Below are 16,915 nucleotides of genomic sequence, written 5' to 3'. Positions count from 1 at the left end.
ACATTGTGACCGGTGGTCATATTCCTAACATATTGGACACAACTACATTGTCCCCTCAAAAATAAGCAAGGCAAAATCTGTGTATGTACAGCCCGAAGATTTTGCTTAAAAGTATATTCTATAATGAGTGGAAAATAACTTGCAAAATTTAAGATTTAATTTAAGACAAAAAAAAGCAAATTTTAAAAAAACTGTCGTGAACTCTCACAAAATATGCTTTTTAGGTTGCCTTATCCGTGCGGTCCCGGATAGTCACGTGACTGCCAAACATTCATGACGATTTGATCATGGTATCTGATAGTAAAGAAACGGGAAAGTCTCATGATCTATTTCAATTTCGCTTCATGAGCAAGACTAATGAATCAGAAGACAATACTACAGAACCCCAAGTGAAAAAGCCCAAGCTTGTTGACCCAAGCCTAAGTGTTAAAGCAAAAACTGTTACTGCTAGTACTGGCGCTAAGCCTACTCGTCGTTTCCAGGATGAATGGAATAGAGGCCGACCATGACTGGAATATAATAACGCTACCGGACTGATGTTTTGTTCAATTTGTCAGGAATATGACCAAAGTAGTGGAAGGAAGAAGAACACCTTCATAACAAGATTTTCCAACCTGAGAGCAAGTGCTGTTAAGGAGCATGAAAACAGTCGTGCCAACAGTCTAAGACAGCAAAAGAAACACCTGATTTAACTCCCATGATGAAAAAATTTAGCAAACTTAACCAGACTGAGAAAGATCATTTGCTTGTATTGTTCAGGACTGCCCTTTATATGGCTTTGAATGCCAAACAATTCAGCAATTTTCAAGAGCTTCTGTTGCTGCAGGAGCACAACTTTGGTATGAACTTAACAGAACATTATGCCAATGACAAACAAGCAGTTATCTTTACAAAGTATATTGCAGAAACAATTAGAATTAATGTCATATCTCGTCTGCACACCTCATTATTCTTTGGCATTATGACTGGGCTCAACAGACACTGCCAACATTGAGCAGGAGATAGTCTATGTGAGATACTTGGACAGTAACCCACTTCCTGTGTCTGCAGTCAGTTGAGAAGGCTGATTCTGAACACTTGCTATAGACACTTAGTTCAGGTAAAGGTTTCTTAATTACCTGGGATGAGAATTTTCTGGTTTTATCCTGAATTCCTAATTAAGAAAAATTAAAATGGACAATATTTCATGTATATTTGTGTTTTAATTCAGGTTTACATAGTCATTCCATTATTAATATACATCAATGAAAACTCAAACATTTTTCAATTGATTTAAACCTAGAAGAACCATGTATTTATCACTGACAGAATTGGAGCTTAAACTAGCACAACTAGCGTCATAGATAACGGAGCAATTGAATTTTCCAAAGTACAAATTTACATTTTTTTTTTAACAGAAAGTAACTGATATTGGGTACTAATTTTTTTGTACTTGCAGCATTGTCAATATATGGCAAGTTTCCTGACTGGCTTGAATCAATTGTATGCCTGACAACTGATGGGGCAGCTGTCACTTTTGGCACAAATAAAGGACTTGTCAACAGATTGAAGGTGCAAACACCTTATTTGAAAGGGATCCACTGTGTTAGTTACAGATTGGAACTTGCAATTAAGAAGACCATCAAGGACATCCATACTTTGATAGTATCCAAACCTTTTTAGAAAACCTATGGAAGTTTTATGACAATTTGCCACAGAACTGGGCTGGCCTCAAAGAATCTGGTAAAACCAACAAAAGGGACAGGAACCTGGTGGGTGGCCTACAAAGAGCATGCTCCGGAGTCAGTTTCTCATAACTGGCCAGCTTTAGCAGAATATTTGTATCAAGTAAAGCTGCATGACAAAGGGGAATGTGGACAGAAAGCTGCAGGATTATACAGTACTTTGACAAGCCTTAAATTCATCCTGTACATGGACATAATCTTGGCAGTTCTGACTGTTTTGACATCTCTTAGTCTCAAAATACAAGACAGTTTTGCTACTGTGAACATTGTTTCTGACAAACTCACTGTTTACAGAGAGAAGCTGGGCAATCTGAATCATGTTGAGAGTTCCCAGAAAACTGTTAGAGCTCACAACATGTGAACAAACTGGTAAGTGGTTACATAGAGGAAAGGTGATTGCTGTTAGTGGTCAGACAAGGGCCAGAGGCTCAAAAAGTGCCACAAAAGAGACAGTTGCTCAATCCGTGGTTGAAGAAACTGCCATCTTCATAGGTAAAATTGTCACATATCTGAATGAGAGATTTGATAAACTTGATAAGGATTTTATTGGTGTCTTTCAAATTCTTGAACCAAGCAACTGGCCTAAAAGCAAGGAAGCATTGTCATCTTATGGCTATAATGAACTCCAGACACTATTGGATCACTTTGGTGCTCTGCTAGAAGCTAAGGATTTCAACATTGCAGCTGATATTTGCCAAGCTGACTTACATGAGACACTGCTGAAAGCCACAAGACTTGCCAAATCAGATGAATCCCTGGCTAGTCGTGTAAGTGGATTGTGGGCCCACATGTTAAGTCAAATTACTGTTGAGGATGGTAAACCTTTCCCTGGATCAACAGTGTTGTCTTTGGTATGCCTCATGCAGGTGATTTCCATGTCATCTGCTGAACCAGAACGTGGATTTTCCCAGATGGCAGTTATTAAGGATGACTGGCCATCCAAACTAATAAATGATTCTCTTAATGACTTGATGACAATAAAATTAGCTAAGAATAAGACCTGTGATCTTGCAAGCACAGAATTACTGTGCAAGTCTGTAGAATCCTGGTGGAAGGAGAGTAAAAAAAACAGATGATTTGTGAGTCCACATGGAACTCACACACGTAGAGACAATAGAGATACTGAGTCTACATCAGCTGATGTCTTAGTGCTGGATGACTAAATCTACCAGTTTGATTGATGTGTCATTTTTAATGGATACAAGCCTTGCTTTGAAATAATGTTTCAGTGCCATAAATAAAATGATTCTGTTTTATATAATAATTGTGTCTACTTGATTTCTTGTTTTTGGTAAGGTCCGGTGACAATTTTGAGGTGCCCTGTTAAAATTTCAAATGTCCGGCAAGTTTCACTGTCCAGCAGGACAAGTGTCCTGCTGAAAATTTAGAATATTTCTACCCCTGTTTTGAAGTGTACACCAACACAATACAGTGTTTGAAGCTGTCAAGAATGTAGGCTTTTTTTGGGCTCATGTTTTTACTTTTTTTAGGGATCCAGATGGGCCCCTGGAACATGCCTTTTTTGGGGCCAGTCCCATAGCTCATTGTAAAATGTACTATATAATGGAACTTGTAAAAACAAATAATAATAATAAAAATTAGTGAATTAAATAAGTGGTGTTGCATAAATTGAAAAGAAACTAAAAATACCAACATATCTCTTTTATTGTGAACTTATATTTCATGAATACAAACACAAGCTATTCATTTTTTTCAGAACATGTAAATGATTTTTATATATATCTGAAACAGGCTAATATTTCTCTGTGCACAAAACTCCTCCCACAATTTAAGTCTGACATGGATAAAACTTTACATGATTTTTTGACATCATAGTTGGAAGTTTCCAACAAAGTTTCATTACAGTTGTGTCTCTTATGTTAAAAAAAATTATTTTATGCTTGTGTTCATTTCTTAAAGAAACAAGTCAATAACAGTTTATATTGCACCAAAATGAAATATAAAATAGACCCTTGCTAAAATTAAAAGATATAGGACCTTATTTTATAATTTTTCTTCCCATCAACCACTTTTTTAATGGAGAAGTGGTATTTTTTTTACTGATAATATACATTAATTTTGTACATTTATTATTATCCACAAAACTAATCTTTTAAATAAAACTACTGATATGGTGGTGAAGTGACTTTAATTTAGAATTTCAAAACAAGTCTTTCTGGTGGATAGTCAGTGTAATATTTTGGAAGAAATTACTTTTCTGCTTGAGAATCCAACAATATGCTGTGATTTAAACTGTTTTGTGACTAAAGGAATTGCAAGTCCTTTGTACAGGGCTCATTTCATACCAATTCATGGGAATTTTGTGGCAATATTCGTAAGTTAAATAAGTATTTCTTTACTTCAGTATGAGCATAAAGTGATAAAAAAACCACAATGCCAAAATTTGCCAAATGGAAAAGTGACTTACCACAGAAAGTCTGAAGGCTTGAGAAAGGAAATTAAATATCTGGATGTAATTTATGAAAAGAAAGATACGCTTGCTCACCAAATCGTATGGAAAGATCCAATGAGAATGAGCCTGGAACAAGTCTGAATTACAAAAGCATATGAAATTGCTTGCCAAGATGTAGCCAGAAGTCAGGAGCAATTTTGTGATATAAAAGCACACCGTTTAGCTCACTAAGATCCTGACTAAATGGTAACCTATAGGATGGCATTTCTCCTAGTTTTATACATAATATTTAATTTCTGTCTAATGTGTGGTATAACAGTAACTTTTTGTTTCCATTTATAGTGGCATCTTTTCCTAATCAAAACAAATAATGAAAGAAAATGTTCCTATATAAAGCATTTCCTCTTGTCGACAAGTATTTGTCAATAAAATGTCAAACACTTTTGATGGAGAGATGGAAAAATCATATTTACATTATCGTTGACTTTATAGCAATCAGTTCTTTTACATCTCAAAATAGTTAACTAGTCTATCATGAATTTAAATTTGTAATAAGCAAAATCCTCAAAGTATGGAAACCATGAAATCAGTTCTAAACATGACTTGGGTGGTAATGAGTTAAATTAGTATGATTTCCCAATCAAAACAAATAATGAAAGGAAATATAGTATGCATAAGTGTCAGTGTTTAATGATATCACATCCATTTCTTGGATTGTTCTTTCTTCCCCTTCTTAGTCACTCTTCTGCTCCAACTTCTCAGTCTGGACCTTGCCAGCACTTACCCTGAGTACCATGGATGGATAGGTGTTATGGGACTCAAGTCAGTTTTTGAAGATGAATGTAACATAATGAGGAGCTGACCAGTGATCCTGGCAGCTTTCAGACAGATCTTTAAATGGTATTGATCATCTCTATCTTCTTGAATTCTCTGTGTCTCAACAGAGCTGGCTGGTACAGTACAAGGCTCTGTAGTTCTTTCTTAACCCCTGGGATGATAGCAACCTTTTCTTGCTATATCTGGTGAAATTAATTAAGGAAATCGATATGAAAAGCACAGGAGTGAGACCATCATGAGAATTTCACTATTTCTGTTTTTAAACCATTTTGTGTTCATTTAAAGTTATATTATGCAGTGTTTCATTGGTAATCAATTGGGCGATTAGAATTAGTAAAAGTTATAGAATTTCCCAGTCACATTAAACTGATTGCAGAGAAATTAAAAATAATGCTACCTAGACTAATTTATTCTCAACAACAATATTGTGGCTTGTAAGTGTGCTTGTTGTCGCAACTCCATAGTTTTCTGTTGACACAAAGCATAAAACAGTACTCACCTTAAAATAAAATATTGGTTTACAGGCTGCTTGTTTTGTTTAACTTGTGGTATGGTGGTGGGTGAAACATACGCAGGCTAGCTGTTTGATGTAGATTTTTTATCAATGCTGTAAGTGTAGCTATCAGTATAGCCTCCAATTTTATTTTATTCCTTTAAGTTGCTTGCTTATTAGTTTTTGACTGCATTTGTTTTCATTGTTTTTGATTAGATGCAACTTTTTATCAGTGCACACTAACAAACCACTACAAGTAAGAAAGTGATACGTGATAGTAAACAACATTAGTTTTAGGATCTGTTGGGATAGATGACAGTTTTGAAGAAGTTGGTGGCAGTTATTTTCATGAAGCCTGGGCTTTCTATGCCTAAAATACCTCTGTCAGTGTTTCTACTTTGTGATGGAAAAGATTTTGCCAGTTTTTTCACTTGTTTTTGCCTCATTTTCTACCCCAATATGTTTTTTTTGTGACTAGGTTTCTGTTATTTTTTTCATATCAATTATTTTCACCATTACTTTCGGGCATAAGACTTTTTTTACTTATTGTTACTTCATGAGACTAGGCAAGACTTTGTGCTGTATTGTTTTTCTTTCAGTCCTAAACACTGAAGTTTCTTCTTCAAAGTTGGGGATCGTATCTTGTCTTTTGCTTAGGTTTTCCCAACCTTTACCTAACATACACTAATATCTTCCATTATTTTTCCTTCTTTAACATTCTTTCCATAATAATTTTCTCTCCCATCTAGCAATTTTGTCACTCCAACTTCGTGTGTGTTGTACAGTCCTTTGTGAAATATTCCAAACTTTCTTTACTTATAACCTTTCTTCCTTTTTGTTCAGTTTGTTCTTCCCCATCCTTATCCATCCGCTCCAAGGGCACATATTCCGTAGTTGGTCCTTGCGTCACATTTTCTTCTATTCCCTTTCTTTTATCTTCAGTCTTTTAGATTTTTTTTCCCATCAGCTATTTAGACATGGCTGGTTAAAAAGTTGTTCTACCTGATATTTTCAGGTTTTCTTTTTATCATTACGTACCCTCCTTTCATCTTTTCTGTGCTTTTTTGTTCTTTTTGCCACCTTCTTGATTTGGACCTGAATATTGCTCTCCATGCCCTGACCCTTTTTCTTTTAGACCCTTGAGTCTCTTGTTCCTGGTACTATGTTTTGGTTAGATTCTACTCCTTTCTTTTGCCTTTGACTATAGAAGGTACAATGTGTGTATGCCATTACTTCATCTTATGTTATTTGTCTTCCATTTCTCTACTATTTTTATTCTGTTTCATGTCATTTTCTTTATCCCATGCTTGTGGTTTGTTGTTTTTTGGCCTACTCTGCTCCTTTTCAGTTTATATTCCCATCTATTTATTCTTTGGAATTCCTCATCTCCTCAAAATACTTATTGTGTTACTCTCAAGGAATAGCTACATCACTTAATCTGTTTGTTCTATCCTTTACTGGTTGTAAATTCACATAAACTCTTTTAAGTCTTCTCTCACTAAATTCGACCCCTTAGTTTTCTCTGGCTCTTTACTTCCATCATTTGTTAGAAGATTTTTTGCAAACTGTAATGTAGATTATCACACACACTTTCATTGCATATTTTCTTCATCTTTTGGTTATCTGTTCTGGATATTGATTTCCTCTTGTCCCTTCTATATACTATTTTTCTGGCTGTAAGTGTGTTCTCTTTTTGTACATCTTTCCTGTATTATAAATTATAATTAATTTATAATTATAATTATAAATCTTTGAATATTGCTCAGTGGCAAGTGGTGCCAGTTTGGTTATAATTTCCATTTAATCCACATCATGTGACCTTTAAAGGTCTGTAATGCTAATTAATTAGATTGTATGTTCTGTAAGATAACTGATTGGTACCTTGTAGCATATTGCATGATAAATAAGGCCCATTCCAGGTGTTGCATTCCTCCAGACTTTCCACTGTATTCCTTGATGATGAGAAACCCACTTGAAATAAAAATGCATCTCAGAATGGCTGGTATGGGTATTAATATTTTTATTGATAAGCAATGTTACAATCTTCATAGGTCATTTCTTAACCTGAAGGTGACCTAGAAAGGTCAAAATGTTGTTCTTTGCTTATCAATAAAAGTGTTAATACCCATACCAGTCATTCTGAGATACGTTTTCACTGTATTATTTCCCCTCATCTTCTAGTAGAGTACAGGACATGGGGTGGTGGACCATAGAATCTTTGTTTTGAGTGAGACAGCATCTACTCACTCAAAAGTAGAGCAAAGGTGTTCTGTTGGTGAGGATGGTAAGTACTCTACTCCTACCTGAATCTTACGGAAAATTCCCAGTGGCACCTGGTTTAAGACTGGAGTTGATGCACAAGGTTTTTTTAGTTTCTTCTTACTTTTCTCCAGATATTGGGTTCCCAGGTGGGCTGGTGCTGGCTGTATACTGGATCTGTACATGTATCTTGGGTGGGTTATTGGAATGGAAGTTGCTTTTCCATTGTGCTTCTTGGTCTTGAGATGAAAAAAGTTGGGATCCTCCTCCTTTGTCAGATAGAAAGACACCTGATGCTGTTTGGTTTTCAACTGGAGGTGACCAACCAAATATGTTTTTTTCTTCTTTCTGATGTGAAGCTCTGCAGGTCTAGAAAGTTTGAGAACCCTTGTCTTAGAGTATCACATTTCACGGGTTCTCTTCAAACACTTTCTGAAGAGTGCTAATTTAGGTAACTTTGGCACTGTTCCCTCCACCTGGGATTTTAGCTATTACTTGAATGGAGGTAATATATTCTATTGGAAGCTGTCTTTTTCCAAAAATGAAATTGTATTTCTGATAGATAATTACCTCCTTTTACAATTCATTGTATTTTCCACACTTTTTTTTGTCTAATCTTCAAGTAATGGTTATGCTCTATGCCAGAAGGATGCATTGCACTGCTATTGGTGGAGGTTTATTGCATGTTCATTTACATGCTACAATACAGCTGTACTACATTTAAACATGTGATGCTAGGTGGGAGCTTAAAGGCAGTACAAAAAGTAGAACATTTAGTATGTGAGGGGAAGTAAATATGTATTGGAAATTTATTTTTAGTGTTGGAAAATGTTAATTATAATAATTGGGTTCATTATTCAATTACATACTCTCACATCGTGCTTGGGAAAATAAAAGTAATATTAATGAGAAACAGCAATTTTGATTAGCTGATATATTTTGGGAGTTGTGACACTAATCAGTTGAACAACCTTGAATTAATTAATAATAATCATAAGAAAAATATTTTGATTATTTCAACTGCTGGAATGAGTAAAAAGAGTAACTGATTATTTTTATGAAATTAATCATTTGATTATAGTTTTAATCAATTTATCATACCCGACACTCATTGATGTATTAATCCTCATAGATAATCAATTATATTGAGTTGACTGTCTAGCTCTAGTCTTATTCCAAACATATTCTTTACATATGAATATAAGTTGCAACTTCCTGTAAGCATTCAAAATATTTAATGTTTCTGCTACATGCACGCACACACACAAATCACCACTATAGAATTATGAACTAGTATGAAGAGGAATATGTAAGATGGAAATCTTGTATTGTTATAATTAAAATGCAGAAATTATTTCTCTATGATGAGAAACCCACTTGAAATAAAAATGTATCTCAGAGTGGCTGGTATGGGTATTAACACTTTTATTGATAAGGAGAGAACAACGTTTCAACCTTCCTGAAGATGAGCTAGAAAGGTTGAAACATTGTTCTCTCCATATTAATAAGTGTTAATATGCATACCAGCCATTCTGAGGTACAGAAACTATTTATAGAATAGTTGAATTAGCATAAAAAATACATGAAGATCTTTCGTTTTCATAATTAATTTTCTTTGTTAATATAGAACCAACCCAGATTTACCGTTACCTAAGAACAAGACATCATATATCAGTAAGTATATTTTTTTAAATTATCTTGTATCTAGTTTAATCATAGGCTTTACAAAAAATATAAGTATTGATTATGTGAAAGCTGTCAAATACAAGTTAATAACTTTGACATAAAATGCTTTAACACTCCAGTGGCTCAGCAGTAAGCTTGAGGGCTTATGATGTTAAAAAGTGAGTTTCAATAGTCATTTTGAGCATAGTGTAATTTTGCACTTGAACGTAAAATACTAGTGCTCTGATATGTCATTTGTCTTAGTCATTTATTTTATTTTGAATTACTGATGATATTACATGACGTTTTAAAACAAGTAGTGAAAAATTAATAACTTCAAGACTTGATGAAGATAAAATTAACAGTAATGGAGGGAATGCAATTTTATATGACCATGTAAATCTACATTGTATAAAATTTTCATTGTACTTTCCACTATTTTTATGTAGTTTCTACATAATGATGGCATAAAAATGTATTGCAAAGGTAGCTGATAGGTTCTACATAATGTGTAAGAAAAGTAAAACATTGATATTCCTTTTTAGTTTGCCCTTGGTAACAGAATATCTTTAGTGATTCTAAACAGTCTGTGCAGTTGCCATTTAAAATTTCTGAAGAGGTATTTTATAATGGGGGATACAGGTTTGTAAAAGTAACAGAAATTTCATTGTAAATTTAATTTTTATCATTTTTTTCTTTGTGATAATACTAAGGTTTTCAGCTATGGTGGTTCAGAGAGATAAAATTGTAACAAATGAGTCTTGGTTGTTATTTATGGTTTTTAGACTTGTGATTTATTGGTACTTATTATTTTCATAGTCATTACTTCAGTAATACATTCCTGTAGATTCCTCAAGTAATGTAAGTATAATTCTAGTGATATGATTTTAGGTGAATTCATAATTTGTTTTGTAATTGGTAAACATTTTAAAACTAGTTGCAGGAATAGTCATACAAATACATAAGATGTTTATTATCTACAAGTTCCTGTTCAGTATCTGAAGAGTAGTTTCATTATATGTATTTTCTGGCTTTTTCTTATATGGATCTAGTGTTTTGCACAGGAAAGAAGGTTGAAAATGACTTCTTGCATTTGAGTGGAGAGAAAATGTTAAATAGATACAATTAGGAAGTAAATTTGTAAATTTTGTGTATTGAAAAAGTGGTATGAAATGAAGCTCAGATATTGCTATGTGAGAGAGCATGAAGCCATAATGTTTCACATAATAGCAAGTTGTTTCACACATTATTAAATGGAAACTATACTAAATAAGTTTAAGGAAAGAAGTGCTTAATTTAACATTTCTAATTGATTATGAGGAAAGAAGTTTCCTTTATCATGAGGTAAGATAATCACATTTTATTTTTTATTTTTTCTTAAACTTGCACAGAGGTGACTTTTTAATCTGTGTAAAGCCATGATGCAACTAAAACTAGAATGTTATTCTGTGTTTGAGAATCTATTTCAAGATGTAGAACATATAAATTTGGTTACAACTGCTAATTCACCAGCTTTATTTTAAGAATATTATAAACATTTTCAAGATTAAAAACTTGAGTTTTTATTAAAAGAACACATTTAAATATGAATTTTAGGGAGTCTCTTAGTATGTTGAATGCAGCTCTGTTTAAAATTAAATGTTTGTGATGTCAAAATACCAAGTCTTTAGTTTCATACAAATTAGGAACTTGAATTGATAATGCTGTCAAGCTAGTATATAAAATAAGAACCTCGTATCTTTTTGTTTTGCTGATATGTGGCTTGTGTACTGAATCAAACACAATGGTCTTGTTCACCTTTTTTCATTTTTGGAAACTGTTCCTTTTATAAACTTTACTTCAAAAAGACACAAGAATAACCAATCAACAACTTAGAATGTTCCCAGAGTGGCTTTCTTGACCATTTTAATATTTGAAAAGGCTACCATGTTCTTTCGTTCCAAGGTTTAAAGGAGGTAGGTTGTGTTTTTAGTCTGCTCAGAGTTTCATATTTTTTTAAATAAGTAAATACATCTTTGTTAATAAGCTTAGTAAATTATAGTAAAATTGTATGGTATAAGTGTAGTTATTTATGATTTTCTGGTTATTCAACTGTGTTGTGTATAAAACCTAAAAACAATTTTGTTTGATATCTTTCACATGCAAATTTTAAAAAGCTTAGCAACCTATCTCCAGCAGCAACCAAGTACAGAGGTCATTGCAAGAAGAGATAATTGTTTGCTGTACTTTTTGATGCATTGTTCTTCACATATATGGTGTATAATACTTGATGTGACTGTATAGTACAAAAAGCTAATTCTCTGAAACAATAAGAGAAGACAATAAGTGCATGTGCACTACCTCAATGCAAGTTATGTAATGTTAGGTAGGCATGACTGGAAGGTCAGTACAATAAAAACTAATAATTGTATATGTTCATACATAGCATTATGAGACCTGAGCTACTTAGACTAAACATTTGTATATTCATGTTATAATATGCAGTTGTTGTAGCAGAAAAAATGCATAATTTATATTTCCTAATTTTTATGATGTTTACGAGGTTGGTAAAGTTACAGGCTCCACATAATTACAGTATAGAAATTAACATAAAATATAGTCTTACTGAAAACAAACATTTGAAATGTATTTAATAGGTTTCAGATATTACTCAAATACTATTTGAGATTTTGGGGAGGAAGAACATTATTATTTTTTTAATCATAACATGAAATCTCTGCACTCAGACTGATAATGAAATACCATTTTTACCAACAAATGTTAGGTGAAAATATTTCATTAAAAAATCTGAACTTTTGTATACAAAATACTTATCTACTAAAAGCTTACTAAGTTTTGTGAAGATAGGTTTGCTGCATAAAAAGGTATGATGCAAATGTGTAGACGAATTCATATACTAAGCTTGTAATGAAAGGGTTAAAGGTAATAAGAAAACTGTTTTTGTTTAGGTTTTTCATAAGTTTTTCTTAAAATGTTGATTGAATAATTTTTTAGTGTGTTTATTGTACAATCATTTTCCTGAATGTGCACTATATTTTGCAATAAAGACTATGAAATCAGTATTTTCAGGTAATGTAAAAGCTTATTTATTTAATTTTATATTATACTGAATGTGAACTCACTTTTGCACTGCCGTAGCTTTATGACATACCTTCAGTTACTAATGTTGTCAGCTTATCTTAAATTTATATAATGTAGGATATTCTAAGTTAATGTTGAGTTGGATATATTGTCTTTTCTGAAAGTTTATTTTTTGAACAAAGAATTTATTTTGTAATTTGAACAAATAGAAAAAAATTGCCTTTTTACTAAATGAAAAGTATTTTTTCCTATTTTAACATGTTTTTTGTTCTTGGTATTGGGTTGAACTGCCTTATTTGATTTTACTTCCTGAATGGCTTCATTTAGAAGTACATTTATGTAACATCCCTAGTGTTCTCTAATTTCTTTGGAAGTTTTTTTATGATTGTAATATTTTTTCTTTTGTGTGTGTATGTGTTATAATATCCATCTTCATACAAAATTGTTGTGTAAATATCTTACTACATCAGGGTGAAAGAACTTGGTGACTTCAATATGTGCATGCTGATAAGACCTAATTTACCTTAAATTTATATTATTTGAAGATGTAGTTCTCAGTGAGGGAACTAAAGTAATATGTTCTAGAAAAGCAAACATATACTTGGTAATAACTAGAATTGATGCTAAGTCAACTTTTGAACATGTTTCTCTATACCAATCATGATATGAGAGTTTTATCCATTATTATAGAACCCAGGCATAATAATAACAAATGAAATAACAATTTTTATCTAATTATGTTTTTACTCTCTTGATTTGTTAAAAATCTGTATGTGATAGAAAAAATGAACATTTGAAATATGTGGAGCTGAATTACAGAAAATTTGACATTAAAACAAAAACAACTTTTATGAAGTTTAATTTGTAGGCTGATGTAATTGAATCTCCAGTCACAAATACAGTAACAAATGTTCATAGATTTATGCAATAAGTAGTTTTCTTTTGTTTTAATACAGTGTTCATTCTTTTGCTAGATAAGCACTGGATAGGTTTTTAGGAAACTGCAGAAGGTCGTAAGTTCTGAACTTTCAAAAACTTGCATGTACATATTGCATACAAACACTTACAAATGCATACTATGAATCATAATTATTCACAAATATATATATTGCTTTAGTTTACAAACTGTCTTGCATACACACACATGCAGGAACAGATATTTTAAATTAATAAAACAGAATCATTACATTGCTTCTATCTATAGTAGAAGCCCAGTAAAATTAGACTACTAGTTTTAGAAGGAGTATATAACATAATAAAAGTTACAAAAGCATGATAACTTTGTGTATTAAGTATTCTACATGCAGCACTGTAAATTCCTGTTGACTATATGTTAAAAACATTATAATGCATGAACAAATATATATGAAGAGCTTAGATGCAAAATGTGGCATAATATTAATGGACATGCAGTAGTTTGACTAAAAAGTCCTAAAGATGTAAAATGATTTTTTTCCAAAAATAAAATATACTTTGTATAATTTGAAATAAGTAATAGTTGAATTATTTTACGTTTTCCTGTTATAATTTGTAATGCTTTTATTTAACAAATATTTCACTTTTGATTTCATAACATATCTATTTGTGGAAGCTGCTATATTATAAGTGTTGTCATATATGATATATTTCGTTGATCTTATATCATAGAAAAAATAAGGTTTATGTTCTCATGATGATGAGAAACCCCTTTGAAGTAAAAATGTGTCTCAGGAAGACTGGTATAGGAATTAACACTTACTAATAAAGTAGAGAACAATGTTTCAAACTTCTTAGGTCATCTTCAGATTAACCTGAAATGCACATTTATGTTCTCAGTTTTGTTATCAGAGAAGTTGCATTTCATTTATGTTCTATCATGGAGATATAGTTTTAAATCCTGTGTTGTCAAGGTAGAGGTTCTGTTTTCTTGAGTCATTGTTATATATGTTTCTACCTGTAACACGGGGTATATATATCATTGAACTACTAGCAATGAAATTAGAATTGACTCTACAACTCCTAGATGGGCATATTCTGCTCTGAGGGAAATTGTACCATTGAATTAAATTAAAGGAGATACACTTTTAGATATCCTTCCACAAATTGTGTTGTTAAAATACTTTGGAGTTGAAACTTGTTCAATAAACAAAAAGTTTTACTTCTTTAATTTTACACCTATTGACTTTGGGTTAACTTCAGCTCATTCCAAATAAAAACATTAGTGTTTAAGAGTTTCCTGAAATTGTTCTAGATATAATACAACACTTGTAGACTTCTAGCATGAAATTTGAAATAACTGTAGACAAAACAGCACTAATTTGAACCTTGTGACTATTTTAATATAGTTCTATGAATTTTACGTAATCACTGTTTCCAAACCTTGGTTTTCATGGTGTGGTATTATTACTTGTACCTCATCTTTGAAAAGCAGTAGACTAGTGATCAAGATATGTAACAATCTTGTTTTTTTCTCATATGTATGACAATATGGCTTTCAGTTTCATAGAGAAATAAGAACCTAAGTTATAAAAACTTTCTTTGATGAAATTTTGCAGAAGAAAAAATATTTGTAAACAATTTTTTACACTTTTTCAGCATGTAAAAAAACTCTTTCTTTGTTTTATTCTACTTCATTTCAGTGATGTTGCATTATATTAGGAAGGGAAATGTTATCATGGAAAATGAGTTTTGCTTAATTGCATCATTTTGCTCTTAACCATATCAAGTTTTACCAGCTAGGCTTCTGTTTGTTAAGCCATGTTTACATTGTCTTCTTGACCTAAGTAACTGCTTGAATGGGAAAATAAAAAGCACCAAAAGAATTTATCAATTAATATAAAATTGGTTTAAAATGCATTATATATATATTAAATGAGATTGATTAATAATAACAGCCAGCTAACTAAATGTTTTGGTAAAAGCAAAATTATTTTAAGGCAGTGGTTGTAAACAATGAAGCTACATTGTTTATAGAAGCAGAGATAAAACTTAGTTTCATTAAATAAAAAATGGTATTGGAAAATTTACAAAAATGTAAGATGTAATATCAGTAATTGGAATTAGGAAAAATTTAAGCATTTCTAATTGTTTCTTAAAACAACACAAGGAAATATTTTTGAAATTTAAAGTTACAAATTAATATAGGTATCACATATAAAGTAAGATTTTTGTATAAGTTATGCATTCTGTAAGAAGTTCATTTCAAGTTTCAAACTGTTTCATTGAGTATTTGTTTTCTGATAGAATAAAACAGCTTGAAAGCAATGTTTGCATTACTGCCACCTATTGTAAGAAGTCACTGCCATAGTGCTTTATTTAATGACCTTAATGTGTACTTAATTTTTAAACATTGTGATTGTTTTATAAACATCTGCTTCATATGTAATCTTTCATCAGTCATTTTTCTGGTTTGCTTCTCTTTATCATGAAGCAGGCTACATCATGCCTGTGGAAACTTGTGTAAATATTTTCTAATGATTTTTGGACTATTGCTGGATGTCTTAAAATAACAAATGACTAAATTTTAGCAACTTTATCTAAGTGACAACTCCTTTTAAGCATCAAATGATACAGTTTGTGATAAATTTTTTTTATCAAGCCATTTGCTTAGAGTTCACATATAAATATCTGAGTGCAAAAACTTCCTTTTATGCAACAATTTTAACTTTTGAATTTTTAGTAATATATCAATTAAAAGTTCTCTTTGAGGAAGTCCCAAATCAGTGTTTTTTATTCATTATTGTGTAATTTATTGTACTTTTTTTTGTAGCCAATATTCTTGAATAGAGCACTAAGTTACATGAGACATCGAATGTCTAGAACCCACAAAAATAGGTAAGTTTTTAATGAATCTTGGGAATAAAACTAACTGTTCATGTAAAATAATTGGAATTGCATATGCATGGATTAATACAGGAAGATTGTAGCAGTTATAATTTTTTTTAACTTTACATTATGGCATGTTTGTGTAAGTGAATAATTTGTATTTTTAATTTTTACTAGTTTATTATTTTTTCATAGCAAATTACATGAAATGAAATTAGACATGTTTTAGTTGTATTATTTGTATTGGATTTTTCCAAGAATTACAAACAAAGTTGAATTTAATCTTTCTTGAATAGGTAAATGCTGTTAGGGTAAATACTTATTTCATTGTTCAGAATTTTAATCCTAGCCTGCATTTTATGAAACCTCATTTCTTCTTCATACTATTGGATTTAAAAATTTCATAATAGTATACTGAACAGCAGTGAACAAAAATTAGTTTCTTGAGAAAGAATCTTTTAATGAGTTTTAAATATGAACAAAAAATAACAATAATGAAGTTTTGCACTGCCTCCTTCCTTTCCCATTTATTGATCATCTTTTATTTGGCATTGTTAGTGTTGTCATGGTACCCTGAAGTTTTTGCTGTAGTTTAGAATTAAGTAGTTTGTTTCATCTTTGCTGATCTTTCAGTGTATA

The 16,915-nt window shown here is 31.7% G+C and overlaps 1 protein-coding gene across 3 annotated transcripts in view; it reads left to right on the top strand.

Annotated features, from left to right (window-relative positions):
- The window catches only part of Su(z)12 (Polycomb protein Su(z)12), a 64,119-nt gene that overhangs the window by 17,379 nt on the left and 29,825 nt on the right, over positions 1-16,915 (top strand). For all 3 annotated transcript variants that reach the window (XM_076472740.1, XM_076472739.1, XM_076472741.1), the window contains exons 2-3: positions 9,354-9,400; positions 16,221-16,285. In XM_076472740.1, coding sequence (XP_076328855.1) covers positions 9,354-9,400; positions 16,221-16,285 — 112 coding nt within the window. The remainder of the gene's footprint in view (positions 1-9,353; positions 9,401-16,220; positions 16,286-16,915) is intronic.

This window comes from Tachypleus tridentatus, chromosome 12 (genome assembly GCF_004210375.1).
Source record: "Tachypleus tridentatus isolate NWPU-2018 chromosome 12, ASM421037v1, whole genome shotgun sequence".
Classification (NCBI taxonomy): Eukaryota; Metazoa; Arthropoda; class Merostomata; order Xiphosura; family Limulidae; genus Tachypleus; species Tachypleus tridentatus.
Note: the sequence above shows the minus strand (reverse complement) of the source record. Positions and strands in the feature narration are given on the sequence as shown.